Source organism: Spermophilus citellus (assembly GCF_964194105.1).
Source record: "Spermophilus citellus genome assembly, chromosome: 18".
Classification (NCBI taxonomy): domain Eukaryota; kingdom Metazoa; phylum Chordata; class Mammalia; order Rodentia; family Sciuridae; genus Spermophilus; species Spermophilus citellus.
This window is the reverse complement of record NC_138200.1, coordinates 11488805-11506105: the sequence shown is the minus strand read 5'-3', so window position 1 is coordinate 11506105 and position 17301 is coordinate 11488805. Positions and strand designations below refer to the sequence as shown.

At 39.8% G+C, this 17301-nt stretch overlaps 1 protein-coding gene across 9 annotated transcripts; it reads left to right on the top strand.

The window, feature by feature from the left end:
• The first annotated feature begins 683 nt into the window (after nt 1-683).
• ZNF45 (zinc finger protein 45) lies at nt 684-16687 on the top strand. Of its 9 annotated transcripts, none has more exons than XM_081275581.1 (7): nt 684-702; nt 1346-1638; nt 4019-4155; nt 4244-4316; nt 9158-9284; nt 10359-10439; nt 12111-16687. In XM_081275581.1, the coding sequence occupies exons 4-7, from the start codon at nt 4260-4262 to the stop codon at nt 13880-13882; spliced, it is 2037 nt and encodes a 678-aa protein (XP_081131707.1). In that variant the 5' UTR covers nt 684-702; nt 1346-1638; nt 4019-4155; nt 4244-4259; the 3' UTR covers nt 13883-16687. The 9 variants fall into 9 exon arrangements, with proteins under 9 accessions (XP_081131707.1, XP_081131703.1, XP_081131709.1 ...); XM_081275577.1 differs by lacking the exon at nt 684-702 and adding an exon at nt 715-912; XM_081275583.1 differs by lacking the exon at nt 684-702 and adding an exon at nt 4948-4993 and having other exon boundaries at nt 715-1638.
• The last annotated feature ends 614 nt before the right edge of the window (nt 16688-17301 follow it).

Below are 17301 nucleotides of genomic sequence, written 5' to 3'. Positions count from 1 at the left end.
CTAACCTTATCTATATTAATCTACTTGCTTATTTATCTATAACTACTGACACATTGACTTATCCTATGGCTTAAATCCTATGTTTTACAGTTACATGATTTTTCTACTATTACTTAGGCGTATTCCTGGTTTCTTTTAAAGGGTTGTGGTCAGACCTGCTTGCATCGGTTTGATTTTTTCTTGTTAGTCTTGAACAACGTTGTAGTTGGGTAGGCCTTTTTATCATTCTTCTTAAGCATAAAGCATGTAGTGCTTTTCTTTTAACCTTCTCCAATTTAAATTTGAACTCTTTACTCCTGTCCCTGACACTCAAGCCTGGAAAATGTGCCTTTCAGTTAATTATCACCAACTTTGAACCCTATACTTCTGTCTCACAGTGAGAAAACAACAAAACAACAATCACCACCAACCCAGACTGATTTGGAAAACAAACATTGATTTAGACTCCACCTGCTCATCCAAAGGAAAATTGCAGGCTCCACCTAACAAGAGGAAGCTCAGCCTTACCCAAGATTCTGGGACGTGTAGTCCAGACCTTTCCTCTGGCTGGAGCACTTCCGCCCCGGGAAGGCGTGGCCACGGTAGTTGCTCCACTGAGAGACATAAAGAACTACAGGGATACTACAATGCCCAGAATGTTTGGTGGCACTTCGGCTGCCCGAGAAGGAGAATATAAAGCCCGCCGTTCTCGGAACATTTCAGGTGATGCAAGTCTGCGCCAGCACTTCCACGGGGCGGGGCGGGGGGCTACGGCCCAGTGTCCCGCGGGATCTTGGGAAGTGTAGTTCCGGAGCTCGGAGCCACCCGCGCACTTCCGTCGCGGGGGTAGCGATCGCGGCCTGTGTAGTACCTCTCAGGGCAGTGAGTGGATTTGGGGACCCCGAGGTCTCCTGTAATCTTTGTGATCTGATGGTAGGGTCAGCGAGATCTGCACCTGGGTCACCGAGAAGAGAAGCCGCGACTAGCGGCGGAGGGCGGGGTGGAGGGTCAGGGGCGGCGCCGCCTTCGGTTCTCTGGGACCTTTGCTGTTGGTGGGTTCGCGAGTCCCCGGGTTGGAGGCGGACCTGGAGTGCAGCCTTTGAGCTCTGGGCTCTGCTGCCCGACCCGCCTTCCCTCTCCTTCCCCACTCTCTGTGGCTTTCAGCAGCATAAGGTTCGGTAGGAATCTTTCAGAGCATTGGTTTCCTCACGTGTAAAAGGGAATATCCCAAGTACCTGTCTTAAACATCTGTTTTCAGTCTGAGAGTACAAGTTAAATTTGCAGGACAGTGTAGGCGTGTGGCCGGTTGTTGGCGTTTCTGGTAGGACCACTATAGTAACCAAAACACTGTTCGTTTCCTTGCAAGGTCTTTGCAGTACCACTCGCTCTTCTTAGCGTAAAGAAGGCAGCCCCTGGACTACTTCTAACCTGTTTTTTTGAAGAAAGCGTGCATCGCTCACAGATGGAGTTTGGTGAGATCCTGTGTGGATTTTCCAGTACCACAAATAAGATCATGGTACCCCCCAGCCTTCTTCCCTTCCCCTGCCCTGTCTTCTGAAAGGCTGCGGAGAGGAGGAGTGAATCCCAGGCTCCCGGCAGCAGAGCCTCACTGGGCAGGACTTAGGATTCATCTTCCTGTTCTGTTCAGAGTGGAAGAAGGTATTTCGTTTATTAACAAATGTTTCTGCTACAAAAGTTAAATTATTGTTGAATAATTGGAAAAATGTGCCATGAATAATAGCCATAATAGGAAATATTGAGTGCCAAGTAGTGTTCTAAGGGCTTGCTGATGAAAATTAACTCATTTACAAAGGCCCTATGATGTAGGTATTTTTATGTGAAGAACAGGGACAAGAGATTATATTCATTTGCTAGGGCTCTAATGAGAGAGTGCCACAGATTAAGTAGCTTAAATAACTGAGATTGATTTTTTTCACAGTTCTGGAGGCAAGAAGTTTAAGGTCAAGATGTCAGGAGTTTTGGCTTTTTCTGAGACTTTCCTCCTCCATGTGCCAGACTCCTCTACTACCCCTCTGTGTGTTAATGTAATTACTTCTGTAAAGGCAGTATCTCCAAATAGTTACATTCTGAGGTGCTGAGAGTTAGGACTTCCATATGAGTTTAGAAGGAACACAAATGAGCCTATAACAGATGTTAACAGCGACTCTTAAGTTCTTGCTCTTGGCAACTTGGAGAATATTATTAATGTGAGAAAGAGTTGTAGTTAGGAAAGGGAAGTTGGTGAATTTCTTTGCTGCATTGAGGCGTATAACCCTTAGTTTCTTTTCTCTGTCCTGTTAGACTATAGGGACCTCTGATTCATGGACCTCATCATATTCTCAGAGTGTTCAGCAAAAGGTTGGCAGAGAGGAGTTATCAGTGAGTAAGTGTGATTCATGTAGGTAGCTGTCCCATCAGGCAACTGGAAATAGGGTGCTCCAGTGTGGATCATGACACAAAAGGAATCTTCCTGCTCTCCTTTGCAACTCAAAAGAGATCTAGACCAACTAGTCTAGTCTTGCCATGTGCCTGTGCCTGTCTGGTGGTGGGTTAATTCATTCTTTCAGTCAGTTTTACTGAACAGTTACTTTCTTAGAGATGTTTTAGGTACTTGGAATATAAAACAATAACTGTTAATCACAAGAGAGATGGTTGATTTACTAATTATTTCTTTTCCCCCAGAAGGATTAGGAGAGGGCAAAACATTCTTACCAAGCAGAAATTGCTGGACAGATATGGAATTAGAATAAAGCAAATCACAAATTTTGAATGGGGATTTTCTCCATGGTTGGAAAGAAATTCATAATAGGTTCTTCTACCTAACTAATAATTAACTTAGAAGCAATATATTAATAATTAACTAATACTGATCTCTTAAGCTGGATATTTTCCTCTCTATTTCTACCTTCTTCAGAATCAGAACCATATCCTGAGATCTGTAAGGAGAATTTGTATTAGGGCCACTGTGTGTAGTTGATGCCTTGTTCACTATGCAGGGGCCTCGGCCGAAAGTTTGAGTAAAATCTGGAATCCAGCCTATATTTTACTTACCAAGCTGTGTGCAGCTGTAGTCACCTGAGTGTCTTTGTCAGTTTTGACTCCTATAATACACCACATACCAGGTGGCTTAACAACATACATTTATTTCTCATAGTTCTGGAGGCTGGAAAGTTCAGGATCAAGGTGTTGGCAAACCTGATGTCTGGTGAGGCCATGTTCTTTGGTTTGCAGGTGCCATCTTCTAGTAGCTTCATATTGTTCATACTGGGGGTTGAGGGACTAGCTCACTTTTTCTTCTCCTTTAAAAAAAAAATTTAGTTGTCAGTGGGCCTTTATTTTATTTATTGTATGCGGTGCTGAGAATTGAACCCAGTGCCTCACACATGCTAGGCCAGTGCTCTACCACTGAGCCACAACCCCAGCCCTCACTTTTTCTTCTTGTAAGGACACTAATCTCATTGGGGAGTTTCCACCCTCATGATTTAATTTTCTCCCAGAGGCCCAGTACATCACATTAGGGTTTTAACATATGAATTTTCAGGGGCCACATTCATTCAATCCATAGCACCAAAGAAGGAATATTTTGACTCTTTCACATAAAACAGCCATGTTGGTCCCTGGGGAATATATATTGAAGGTTTAAGCTGCCAGACACTTCCAAAAGCTTTATGTATACTTAGTCACTTTGACTGACTTTCCTATGAGTTTGGTATTATTATTATTACCAATTTTTAGATTAGATGCAAAGGCACAAAGTACTGGCAAGTGGAGAGGTCAGTATTCAAATACTGACAGGCTGGTTAGAGCCTGTCCCTTTCATAGCTTAGTTCTCATCTCCCTCAAGCAGATCCTTTGACTTCGCAGTCCTCTCCATTTTTAGAGCCTGTCCCTTTCATAGCTTAGTTCTCATTTCCCTCAAGCAGATCCTTTGACTTCGCAGTCCTCTCCATTTCCGTGTCTGTCTTTTATCCATAGTTCTCAAGCTGTCATTTCTCTCTCTGTCAGACTTAGACTTCCATCTGCTTATTTTTGTCTTTAGAAGCAAAAGAGAAACAAGATTTACAACACTGGCTGTGGTGTGAGAGCTGGATTCAAGGACCACTCCTGCCTCTTGACCTCACCTGTCAATGGGTATAAAAATTGTCATGATTTCTTGAAAACTTGCTGAAATGCCAGGTACTTTGCCAAGGGTACTGCATGAATTTATTCATTTATTCCCCATAATAATCCTATGACTAATAATCTGTTTTTCTTCTTTTTATAGCTGAGGATGGGCACCAATGTGTAGGTGGTTGGACAAAGGTCACCTAACTATCGTAACAGTAGCTTCTTCACAGGTATGTGTGAGGGACCTAAATGAGACATGAGCCAAGTGCTTCACAAGGCCTCTAATATATACTTAGTGTTTATTTAATGTTAACCATTATTGTTTTTATGATTATGATGATAATTAGCTTGTTAATTTCATTGACATTGATTATCAAATTTGGGGTTAAATAAAACTTAGAGAGACACAGGTTTTTGTTAAAGTTCCTTATCTCCATGATAAAGTCTTTTTAAGACCCTACCTTGTTAACATGGTAGATTTTGCAACCCAGTCATAGACACAGAGGAGGTAGTCACCAGTGGCTTGGGAGTGGGAGTTATTGCTCAGTGGGTTCAGAATTTCAGTTTGGGGTGGTACAGAAGTTCTGGAGATGAACAGTGTGGGTGGTTGCACAACATTGTCAATGCACTTACTAAATTGTACACTTAGAAGTGGTTAAAGTGGTAAATTTTACATTTTATATTTTACATCCCCCAAACCCCAGTCATTTAGGAAATCTTAAATATTATTTAAGAGGCATCAAGTTAAGCATGACAGACTAAGAGAATAACAGATACTCCAGAAGTTCGAGGTGGTTTTCATTTGAAAGCAACAACCTTTTGGCTTTTTTTTTCCTCATTCTCATGTTATGCCTTCCTAAGACTCAGTGTTCCCCAGAAGGAGGAGGACACAATGACCAAATTCAAGGTGAGTTGGGCTTACTTTTTCACATTTTAAATTGTCGTTTTCATTTCTGAGAGATTACATACATCTAGCTTCTTTTTCTGAGGAAGAATTAAGGATAATAGTAGGCATTTGAGAAGCTCTTGGGTGCCAGATGCTTGCTACTTTTTAGTATAGTTTAATTTTCATTGCTTTATCATTTTATAATTTGATCAAAAAGCATAGAAAAGTCAATAGTGGATAAAAATCTCCCAATTTTCTACTATTTTTTTAAAATAAAATGACAGTTATTTTCCCATGCTGTTTTCTTCATATGCATTCAAATATAGGATACAAAAAATTTTATATTTATTTACAGGTAAATATAATGGTATATTTGTAATCATTATATAGATAAAATTCTGTTATACCTTTTATAAGAACTATTATATGCCCAGCATTTTTTATGATTACATCATTGTGATAGCTGTGACCAAAATACCTGACATGCTGGGCATGATGGCGTGTGCCTGTAATCACAGCAGCTCTGGAGGCTGAGACAGGAGGACCTCAGCTTCAAAGCCAGCCTCAGCAAAAGCAAGGTGCTAAGCAACTCAGCAAGACCCTTTCTTTGAATTGAAATACAAAATAGGGCTGGTTGAGTGCCCCTGAGTTTAATCCCTAGCAGCCCCCCAAAACAAACGAACAAAACATCTGACAGTAACAATTTAGTGGAAGAAAGTCTACCACGTGGCCTGCGCAGTGGTTTCATTAATGAGGTTCTAGGCATAAAGTTAGTTAGAAGAGATCGAAATAAAACACACAGACAGTTACCTTATTTATATTGCTAGGTCCGAGACGGCTCACCTCTCTGGTTCCCACCTCTGGCCGCCCAGCAGGGCAGCGAGGATTACTCAGGGCTAGCAGGAGAGAGAGAGCGAACACGCCTGGGAGTAGCCCTTTATTGGGGAACAAGAGATTCAGGGGAGAATTCCATCCAATGAAGGTTGAGGGGGGGGCTGCACTCCAAGGTCAGGGTCAGTGATTGGGTCCCCGGGGTCAGTGGTCAGGCACACCCCTACACGGATGGGCTCTCTCATCAGGAAAGGGTCGGGAAAGCTTCGACAGAGCCAAAGCGCCTCAGGCCCTTAACGGGAGTCACCCAATCACGTGTTAGAATGGCTTCCCACAAGAAAGATTTATTTTGGTTCATGGTTTTAGAAGTTCAGTCCATGGTCTGCTGGCTCCAAGGCAGAAATATGGTGGAAGAAATCTGCTCAACTCGGGACAACGTGGAAGGAGACAGGAAGAGACCAGGGACAAATATAGTTCCAAGACCATGCTCTAGTGACCTGCTTCCTCCAGCCAGGTCTAACCTGCTTATCATTTTCACCCCTCCTGGTGAAGTCCATTCAAATTATCATTATTATTATTTATATATATATATATATATATATATATATATATATATATATATATATATATATATATATGGCTGGGGATGTGGCTCAAGCGGTAGCGCACTCGCCTGGCATGCTTGCGGCCCGGATTCGATCCTCAGCACCACATACAAACAAAGATGTTGTGTCCGCCGAAAACTAAAAAATAAATATTAAAAAATTCTCTCTCTCTCTCTCTTTAAGATATATATATTATATATTATATATAATATATATATTAGTGCTGATGGATATTTATTTATTTATTCATTTATTTATATACAGAGCTGAGAATCAAACCCAGTGCCTCACACATGCTAGGCAAGTGCTGTACCACTGAGCCACAACCCCAGTCCCCATTCAAATTATTAATTCATTAAATGGATTAATCTATTGATGAGGTCTGATTCTTCATAATCCAATCTTTTCACCTCTGAACATTGCTGCATTGACTAATATATGAGCTTTTCAGTGGACATTCCAGATCCAAACCACAGCAATTAATATTCCATTAAGTTGGCATATTCTGTTGCGGGGAGAGTTGAGAGATAATTTTTCCCTGTTCATGGACATTTAAGTAGTTTAGAATTTTTACAGTTATGTTAAGGAACAGTGTAGTACAGTTTTCCTAGATCATAAGCCTTTCCCCAAAAAGGAATTTGAAGGAGTTATTATTTTTTTTCTAATATTTGAGGAACACTAAATTGAAAAAGCACTTTTGATATGTGGTACTTTGCATATAGACTATAAAAATACAGCATGATGTAACATGATCTAACCAATCAAAGATCCACACAATAAAGCTAGATATCTTTTACCCATGCTGGAGTTACACTGCAGATGTGTTTACTTCCTGATCTACATTTTTAAAATCCATTACATTAATTTATTTTATTGAAGTAATAATGTATTTAATTTTTAAAGCTATAATACAAGAAGACTTGCTAGGTACTTTTATTGCATTTAGATCTCAAACCAACCTTAAAAAGTAGTGCTTGGTTTCACGTGCATTGCTAAGAATCAGGATTATAGAATTTCAGAAAACTGCTAAAATTCACACTGGAGACTGAAGATTCAACTGATTCAGAAAGTCTCCTAAAGTTTTTACTTGGATAAGAGAGCGGGGAAGGGAAAAGAATTCTCTGTGTAAAGGATTTAGGTGCTGGGACACAGAACTAAACCAGTCAGGGTCATTCCTGGTGAACTGGGCTGGCATGAAATAATCACACAGAGACAGAGAAATACCTTTTTCTTTGAGTTCTGTGATGGCTCCTCTGACCCAGGTCCTGCAAAGGAGGCAAGGCAGGCAAGAAAGAGAAAGACCATGCCTTGAACCTGGTTTTATTGGGGAGAAGCCATTCAAATGAGGCAAGGGGTAGGATTACAAGGGAACAGATGAGTGTAACTCAACCCCACTGGGTGATGCCTACTCCTGGAGCCATGCCTCATTATCTGATCGGAGGTAAATGTTAATGTGGGGCACAATAATTGTTCAGTATCTCTTGTTCAGGGCTTAAGGGCGTGTATTTCCAGAGCAGCTCCCAACACTTAGGCCTTTCTTTGTGGGTGCCAAAGTTGTCCTGGTGGGTTGAAGATACTACAGATCATACTGCCCTTCTCAGTTCACGCTTCAGTGACCCATTGTCTATGTTATTGACATAATTCATAGTTCTGCACATTCAGGCAGAACTCTGGGGATGAACAGTGTTCAGATGAAAAGTTAAAACAGTGTTTAATTCTTATCAAAAAAATTCTTAATCATGAGTAATTCTATTTCCTAGGCAACATCTTGAAACAGTTTTGTCACAGTTGAGGGTGCTAGTGGATAAAATCTAGGGATGCTGCTAAACATCTTATAGTACACCAGACAGCCCCCCATAGCCAAGAAGTGTCTGGCCCAAAATACCAGTTGTGCTAAAGTTGCAAAATACTGCCGTTACACAAAGCTATATAAGAATAATAGCAAAATATGGGTGGAAATGTCTAATATGTACACATACATACATATACCCCAAAACAAAAGTTTAAAATATTTAATAGAAATTTAACAGAGACATAAGGTAAAAAAAAAAGTGGGATATAAGAAAAAGGATAATAATAATAAAAAAGGCCAGTAAATATATGAAAATAGGATCTCATTAATTATCAAATAAGTGCAAGTAACCAAAACATGTTTTTATTTTATTTTATTTTTTTTTACTAACTAGATTACCTAGAATTAAAAAAAATTTAATTTAGATAAATATGTATATTCTTTGGGGGAAGGATAAAATCGGGGAAAATTTGAAACCTGTCACTGTACATCAAATTTTGAAGTTGCATATTCACTGATATTGTAATTTTCACTTCTAATAATTAGATGGACTAATATTTACAAAAAAGTTGTTCTTTTCAGCATTTATTATGACAAGAAAGAAATCTTTAACATATATTATGGTAAAGTTGACTCTGGTCTCTTAGAATCTAGAACTGCAACACATCTTTTCTACTTTTCTCAGTGTTACCCTTCTTCCAGTGGATTTTTGCCACAACATTTAGGTGGAGTCTGTTTTTTGTTTTTTTTTTTTTTTGAGAGAGAGTGAGAGTGAGAGGGGGACAGAGAGAGAATTTTAATATTTATTTATTTTTTCTTAGTTCTCGGCGGACACAACGTCTTTGTATGTGGTGCTGAGGATCGAACCCGGGCCGCACGCACGCTAGGCGCTAGGCGAGCGGGCTACCGCTTGAGTCACATCCCCAGCCCTTAGGTGGAGTCTGTTTGATGTTTTAGGAGGTGGTGACATTCAAGGACGTGGCTGTGGTCTTCACTGAGGAGGAACTGAGGCTGCTGGACTCTTCCCAGAGGAAGCTGTACCAAGATGTGATGCTGGAGAACTTCAGGAATGTGGTCTCAGTGGGTGAGGACAGATGCTCTGGCGGAACATTAGCTCCCTGTGGCACGTCTGTGTCCCTAGATGTGCAGGGCTTTGGAGTTTTCTTTGGAGTTTTCATCATGAGACAGAGTTGAAATCTTTTTGATTTTTCTCCCCTGAGTAATGTGTTTTTTTGTAAATGAATAAGTTGACAATATGATTGCTGTAATTTTTGTCTTTTCTCAAATTGCAGTCATCTGGGCTGGGGATATAGCTCATTTGTTAGAATGCTTGCCGCACATGCACAAGGCCCTGTGTTCAATCCCCAGCACTACACACACACACACACACAAATTGCAGTCATCTCCAATTAGTGGGTCATGGTATTTAGTGAATTGTATGAATTTTTTTTTTTTTTTAGTTGTTGATGGACCTTTATTTTGTTTATTTACATGCGGTGCTCAAACCCCGTGCCTCATACATGCTAGGCAAGAGCTCTACCACTGAGTCACAAACTCAGCCTTGTATGAATGTTTCTTAATGAAATACAGTACAGTAGAAAATACTATACGTGACCATAACTGCAAAACTGCATCGAATTGCCAAGAGCAGTGTGAGAGACAGTGGGGAGGGTACAGTGAAAACAGACATTTTCATTTAAAAAAAATATTTATTTATTTATTTACTTATTTATTTTTAGCAGTATGGTGAGGAAAGCAGGTCATGACACGGCCTCCAAGAAGAAGAGAGAGGAGAGAGAAAGAGGAGAGAGAGGACTTTTTTTTTTCCAGTAATGTATACTAATGTCTTCATATTTGGGGTCTTCGCATAGAATATATTTCCTCTGTTGAGTCATGATTGAAAGTTTGGAAAACACTAGCTTTTTTTTTAGTTGTAGATGGACACAATACCTTTATTTCATTTATTTATTTATTTATTTATTTAATGTGGTGCTGAGGATTGAACCCTGGGTCTTGCACATGCTAAGTGAGCACTCTACTGCTGAGCCACAACCCCAGCCCATAAACACTAGTTTTGATGTCCTGAAGATGATGCAGGGAGAATGACAAGTTTTAGCAATTTTGGCCTCTAATGTATTTTGTTTTTGTCTTTTTGTAGGACATCAGTCCATCACACCAGAGAGAGAGAGAGAAGAGCTTTGGATGAAGAAGGTGTCAACTCAGAGTGGTAACTCCCCAGGTGAGAACCATGCAGTTCTGTGTCTGTCCTTGTCATCTCCACAGCTTTGCTCTGAGTTAAGCTAGTGCCTGGGTCTCTAATCACTGAAGTGGTCTTTATTCTGCCCTCACCCTTCAGTTGTGCTCTCTTATAGTCCACTCTCCACTTTGATTTTGCTCCTTTTTTAAAAAATTCTTTTTAAGTCGTTGATGGATTTTTATTTATTTTTATGTGGTGCTGAGAATTGAACCCAGTGCCTTACACATGCTAGGCAAGTGCTCTACCACTGAGCCACAATCCCAGCCTCTTTGACTCTTTTTTTTTTTTTTTTTAAATATATTTATTTTTTAGTTCTCGGCGGACACAACATCTTTGTTTTTTGTATGTGGTGCTGAGGATCGAACCCCGGCCGCACGCATGCCAGGCGAGTGCGCTACCGCTTGAGCCACATCCCCAGCCCCTCTTTGACTCTTGAATGTTAGTCAGATCATGTCTCGTTTCTTATTCTAAACCTCTAATGACTTCTTAACTTCGTTTAGAGTAAAATCCAGGTACCTAAAGTGGTTTATCATGTCTCATGTGTCTGTCTGCTCCTTGTTCCCCCATTGTTCTGTAAACACACCTGTGACTTTCCTCCTTGTCAATCAGTTCATCCGTACTGGCCTCTCTGCTAGGCTGAGTGTGCTTGTGCCTCATCACCTGCTGCTTGGACTGCTTTTTGTAAGGAGTGGTGTTTCCTTCTGTCATCCTCTTGGCCCCTCCCTTACTTCATCAGGTCTCTTCTCAGATGTCCTATCTGAAGAAAAGCCTTCCATAACCACTCTGTTAATGTTGCCTTCTTCCTTTGCTTCCCTTTTCCTGTTTATTTTACAACTAAGCGTTGATCACCACTTATTATATTAACATATTTTTGTTTACATGATTATCTCACTTTATTCCCACTGGAATGTGACCTCAGAAGAAAGGAAAATTTTTGTCTATTTTGTTGGTCTTCCTCAGTGTATAAAATTGACCCGGCAGAGGGCAGGTTTCCTATAAATACTTGTGGAATGAATTAATGTGTTAATAATGGTTACATGGATTTTTTTCTATTAGTTATGGAGACACTTAAAGGCTGGTAAGTACAAATGTACAAATGTGTGATGAAACACAATCTAGAACAGCTTTATTCGGTTAGGTGTCTAACCTATTTCTAGTTTACGAGGTTCTTCTGGATATAGGTAAACATATGCTAAAATCCATTAATTCACTGTGTTAGTCTGTCGAAACTGCTATAACAATTACCCTAGACTGAATGGCTGAGCCAGTTGTACATGCAGTAAGCAGAAAAATTATGTAGAAGATTTTACCAGACACCTGCTGCAGCAAAAGAAGGCAAGCCTTTTGGTAAGGTTCAGCTTCTTGGTATAGGTTTCCTAGGAAGTATTATTCTTGCTCTTTGACTATCAAATTTCTAACTTATAGCTTACTTATAAAACTTATGAAAACTCTAAACGGGTGTCATTATTGTGCAGTGAATGGGAGCATAGTAGACTGTCTCTTGGTTTTTGGGCTCTTATAAGACAGATAACCTAATGCATGATGATAAAGAAAAATAGAACCTTCTTAATAAAACCTTAGGCTATTGGCCTAATCACGTAACTGAACAGAGCATTCACATGCCTCATCTCTGAATTCTCTTTGTCCTTTTAGGAAATAAGAATCTAAGTGAGATAGAGACTCTCCAAGAAGTAAAGTTACAGTATCTGCCCCATGATGAGCTTTTCTACTCACAAGTCTGGCAACAGGTTACAGGGGACTTAACTCAAGGAACTGGCTCTTGGTTAAAAAAACAAGATGTTGCACTCTCTGAAGATGTGTTCAAGAAATGTTTTAACAAGGATTCACGTCTTCAAGTTTACCACAGAATCCATGTTGATAAAAAACATTACAAAAGGGAGACCTGTAAGAAAGGTTCAATTTGGGATTCTCATCTTGAAGTTAACCAGAGACCCCATGCAGGAGACAAGCCCTACAAATGTGAAAAATGTGATAGTACCTTCCGTCGATTTTCCAGTCTGCAAGCCCATCAGAGAGTGCACAGTAGAGAGAGTTCAAACAAATCTGATGAATTGTGTAAGGGTTTCAGTCAAAAGTTGCAATCTCCCCATCATCGGAGAGTCCGTACTGGAGAGAATCCATACAAGCATGAGGAGCATGGGAGGAGTGTCCGAAAAAGCTCATATTGCCAAGGTCCTCTGCTAGTCCACCCAGGAGAGAAACCCTATAAATGTGAGGAGTGTGGAGTGAGCTTCAGCCAGAGCTCTTATCTTCAAGTCCATCAGAGAGTCCACACTGGAAAGAAACCTTATAAATGTGAAGAGTGTGGGAAGGGCTTCAGTTGGCGTTCACGACTACAGGCCCATCAGCGAATCCACACTGGAGAGAAACCATACAAATGCAATGCATGTGGCAAGGGCTTTAGTTATAGCTCACACCTTAACATTCACTGTAGAATCCACACAGGGGAGAAACCCTACAAATGTGAGGAGTGTGGGAAAGGCTTCAGTGTAGGTTCACACCTTCAAGCCCATCAGATAAGCCACACTGGAGAGAAACCATACAAATGTGAGGAGTGTGGGAAGGGTTTCTGTCGGGCCTCAAATCTTCTGGACCATCAGAGAGGCCATACTGGAGAGAAACCGTATCAGTGTGATGCTTGTGGTAAGGGCTTCAGTCGTAGCTCAGATTTTAACATTCATTTTAGAGTCCATACAGGAGAAAAACCCTATAAATGTGAGGAGTGTGGTAAGGGCTTCAGTCAGGCCTCAAATCTTCTGGCCCATCAGAGAGGCCACACTGGAGAAAAGCCATACAAATGTGGTACTTGTGGGAAGGGCTTCAGTCGGAGTTCAGATCTTAACGTTCACTGTAGAATCCATACAGGAGAGAAACCCTATAAATGTGAAAAGTGTGGCAAGGCTTTCAGTCAGTTCTCAAGTCTTCAAGTGCATCAAAGAGTCCACACTGGGGAGAAACCATATCAGTGTGCTGAGTGTGGGAAGGGCTTCAGTGTAGGTTCTCAGCTTCAAGCCCATCAGAGGTGCCACACTGGAGAGAAACCATATCAATGTGCAGAGTGTGGGAAGGGCTTCTGTCGGGCCTCAAACTTTCTGGCTCATCGTGGTGTCCACACAGGAGAAAAACCATACCGATGTGATGTGTGTGGAAAGCGTTTTCGACAGAGATCCTACCTTCAAGCCCACCAGAGGGTCCACACTGGAGAGAAGCCATACAAATGTGAGGAATGTGGGAAGGTCTTCAGTTGGAGCTCATACCTTCAAGCCCATCAGAGAGTTCACACTGGAGAAAAACCATACACATGTGAGGAGTGTGGGAAGGGCTTCAGTTGGAGCTCAAGTCTTATAATTCATCAGAGAATCCATGCTGATGATGAGGGTGATAAGGACTTCCCTTCATCATAAACTGTAAAATTTTATGTTTTAGTATCTCAAATGGGTGCTGAAATAGTCCAATTATCAGAGCTGTCATAGAAGATAAAAGATTTGCTTAATAAAAGGGCTGGTTTTTGCTAGAGATTGATAGTGGTTGAGAGACCAAACACAGAGAAGCCTCATAAGAATGGAACCACAGGACTTTATTCAGAACCTTCACCTCTAACAGATATATACAGACAAGAGGCTCAAGAAGGATGAATCTGATCTGGAATAAACTAAAAAGTACCAAGATGGAAGTTCCAAAATCCATTCAATTAGAATGTAATCTCCAAGAGAGTAGAGACCTTATTGACTGCCAAATCTCTGCATTTTCAGTGCCTAGTATATTGTATGTTCACAGTAATTGCTAAATAGTAGAAAGGTTTTTATATATTTAAAGGTTTTTATCCAGTTCATCTCTAAATTAGTTTCTGTAAAATCATCCTCAGATGAATTGTTCTACAAGGCTTAGAGGACATTTAAATTAGATATATGCACACATTTTTTCCAATCCTGTGCAACCTATAAATGAAGATTTATCAAATTGGGGAGTGGTATAGCTCATTAGTAGGTTCATAAATCAGTTCAATGGATTGTGGCCAGAATTATTGTACCTTATTGGGGTATAGTTTGAATTCAGTAACATGTATAAATCTCAAATCTGTGGCTTCCTAAATTGTTTTTTGGTGCTGGGGATGGAACCCAGGGCCTCACCCAAGTCCTCTATCACTGATCTACACCTCACTTCACTTCCTGAGTTTTGACATATGTGTACAATATTTTTGTTAAGCAGAAAGTTTCTCTATGCCCATTCCCAGTCAATCCCACCTTCAATGCCAATATATATTATGATTTTTACTCTATAGATTAGTTAGCTCTGTTGAATATCATATTGGTTCAATACTTTTCTGTTTGTGGATCCTTAGGATTAGTGTTTCAGATTCAGAGAAAACACTTAACAAAATTCAGTATCTATTCATGATAAAAATTTCTTAGATAAAAGAAATATGAAATATAACATTAAAAAATTTTAAATAAGGAATAATTTATATACACTAAAGCTGAGCTTTGGTAAATGTTTACCATCAGGTAACCACCACCACAGTAAAAAACTTAAAAGTTCTAGTATCCCCTGCCTCAAAGTTCCCTTGTTCAGTATAGTCAGCCCTTCTTCCGACTGCCAGTCCTTGGCAACCACTGACACGTTTTCTATTACTTTTACTTTTCCCAATGGAATCTAATAGAATGTAGATTGTTGAATCTGGCTTTTTGCACTTTGCATAATGCTTGGGAGATTTGCCCATCTTCTTACATGTGTCTGTCATTCCCTTTTTTTGTGGGTCCGGACAGTGCTTGGGATCAAACTTAGGGCCACATGAATGCCAGGCCAATGCTCTACCACTGGGCTCCTTCCCCAGGCCTCAAGTCATTCCTTTTATTGCTGAGTAGTACTCTGTTGTGTGGATGTAGCACATTTGCTTATCCATTTGTTACTTGAAGAATATTTGGGTTTTCAGATTCAGCAGCTATGAAGAAAGCAGCTATAAACATTTACATACAGTTTTGTGTATCAACGTGATTCCTTTTGTCTTCATAAATATCTAGGATTATTGCTGGGTTGTATGGTAAAAATATTTTTAACTTTCCAAAACATGGACAAACTTCTAAAATGGCTTTCCATTTTGTATTCCCATCATCAATGTATGAGAGTTCCAGTTCTTTCTCACCAAGATGTTTTAGGGTTTTCTTTTGTTTTTGTTTAATCTGTTGTGTTTCACAAGGCTTTAGTGGTATCTCGTTTTGGTTGTAATTTGTGTTTCCCTAGGACTACGTTCAGTGTCTTTACATGTGCTTGTTTGGTGTTCTTATTTACTTTGGTGAACTGTTGAAATTGTGGCCCTTTAAAAAAAAAAAACAGAAAAAACAACTGTGTGCGTTAAGGAAAAAAAAAACTGTGTGTGTGTGTGTGTGTGTGTATAAAACTGATCCAAATACATATCTGTTGTTAGCCATGTGCTTTGCAAATATTTTATCGCAGTATGTGGCATTTCTTTTAATTTGATTAACAGTATTTTTCAGAGTGGAAATTTAAAAGTTTTTGATAAGGTTCAATTTTGGACTTTAATGGATTATTATTTTTCTGTTCCCAGATATAAGTACTCTACCTAATCCAAGGTAACAAAAATTTTACGTCTTCAGGACTGTGAAGATATCTAGGACTGTGAGCCATTTGAGTTAATCGGTTAAGGTGTGAGGCCAAGGTCCCTTTTTATGTGTGGACACTCAATTATCTACCTTTTCAGCACTGAATTGCTCTCTCACCTTTGTCAAAAATCTGTGTGTAGGTCTTTTTCTGGCCTTTAGTTTCATTGATCTTTGGATCTATCATTTTGCCAAATGTTGTACAACCATAGCTCTTGTTTATATATCTTGAAATAGGATAATGTAAGTCTTCCAATTCCATTGTTTTTCAGCACTAATTTGACTTTTGTTTGTCCTCCCATAATCTGTAGACTCTAGCTTTGTGATTTTTAAAAGTATATTTTTCTGATTTTTCTTAGGATTTCATTGAATGTGTAAAATGAATTTAGGGACAATTGGAATCTTAGCAATATTGAATGTTCCACATCATAGACATGGTATAATTTTGTTTGGAACTTCTTTGGTTACTTTCATGAGAAGTTTGTAGTTTTTAGCACATAGATCCTGTACATATTTTATTAGATTTATACATAAGTATCCCATGCTTTTTGGTGCTAAATTAAATGGTACTATTTATCAAACATTAATTTTCAGTTGTTCATTGCTAAAATGTAGAAGTACAATTGTTTATGTACTACAATAGAAGTACAATCGTTTATATCCTACCCTCTTGCCAAACTTAATAGTTTAAATTGTTAAATAGCTGAAGGAAATCCTTGGGATTTCCTTCCTTCCTTTCTCTCTCCCATGTATTGTGCCCAGGGGTCCTTAACCACAGGACTACCTCCCAGACTTTTTTTTTTTTTTCCCCATTTTGAGACAGGGTCTCACTAAATTGCTTAGAGCCTTATTAAGTTGCTGAGGCTGGTCTCAACTTGTGATTCTCCTGCCTTAGTCTCTTGAGTCACTGGGATTACAGGCATGCACCACCATGCCCAACCCTTGGGACTTTGTGGGTGGATAATCATGTTATCTGTAAAAACTTTTTTTTTCTCTTTTTCCCTGCCAATCTGTATAACTGTTACAGCAACTGCATTGTGACATGGAGCAGCTCCCTCCAAAGTTAGGTTTGTTTTTCATGAATTATGACAGTAGCCCCTTTGATTCCAAAAGGTGAGGAATGGGTTTGTTGTGAAATCTAGTACAGAAAGAGTAGTCAGTAGAAGGTCTAGAACAGAAAGAGCAGTCAGTGTTCACATGGGGAA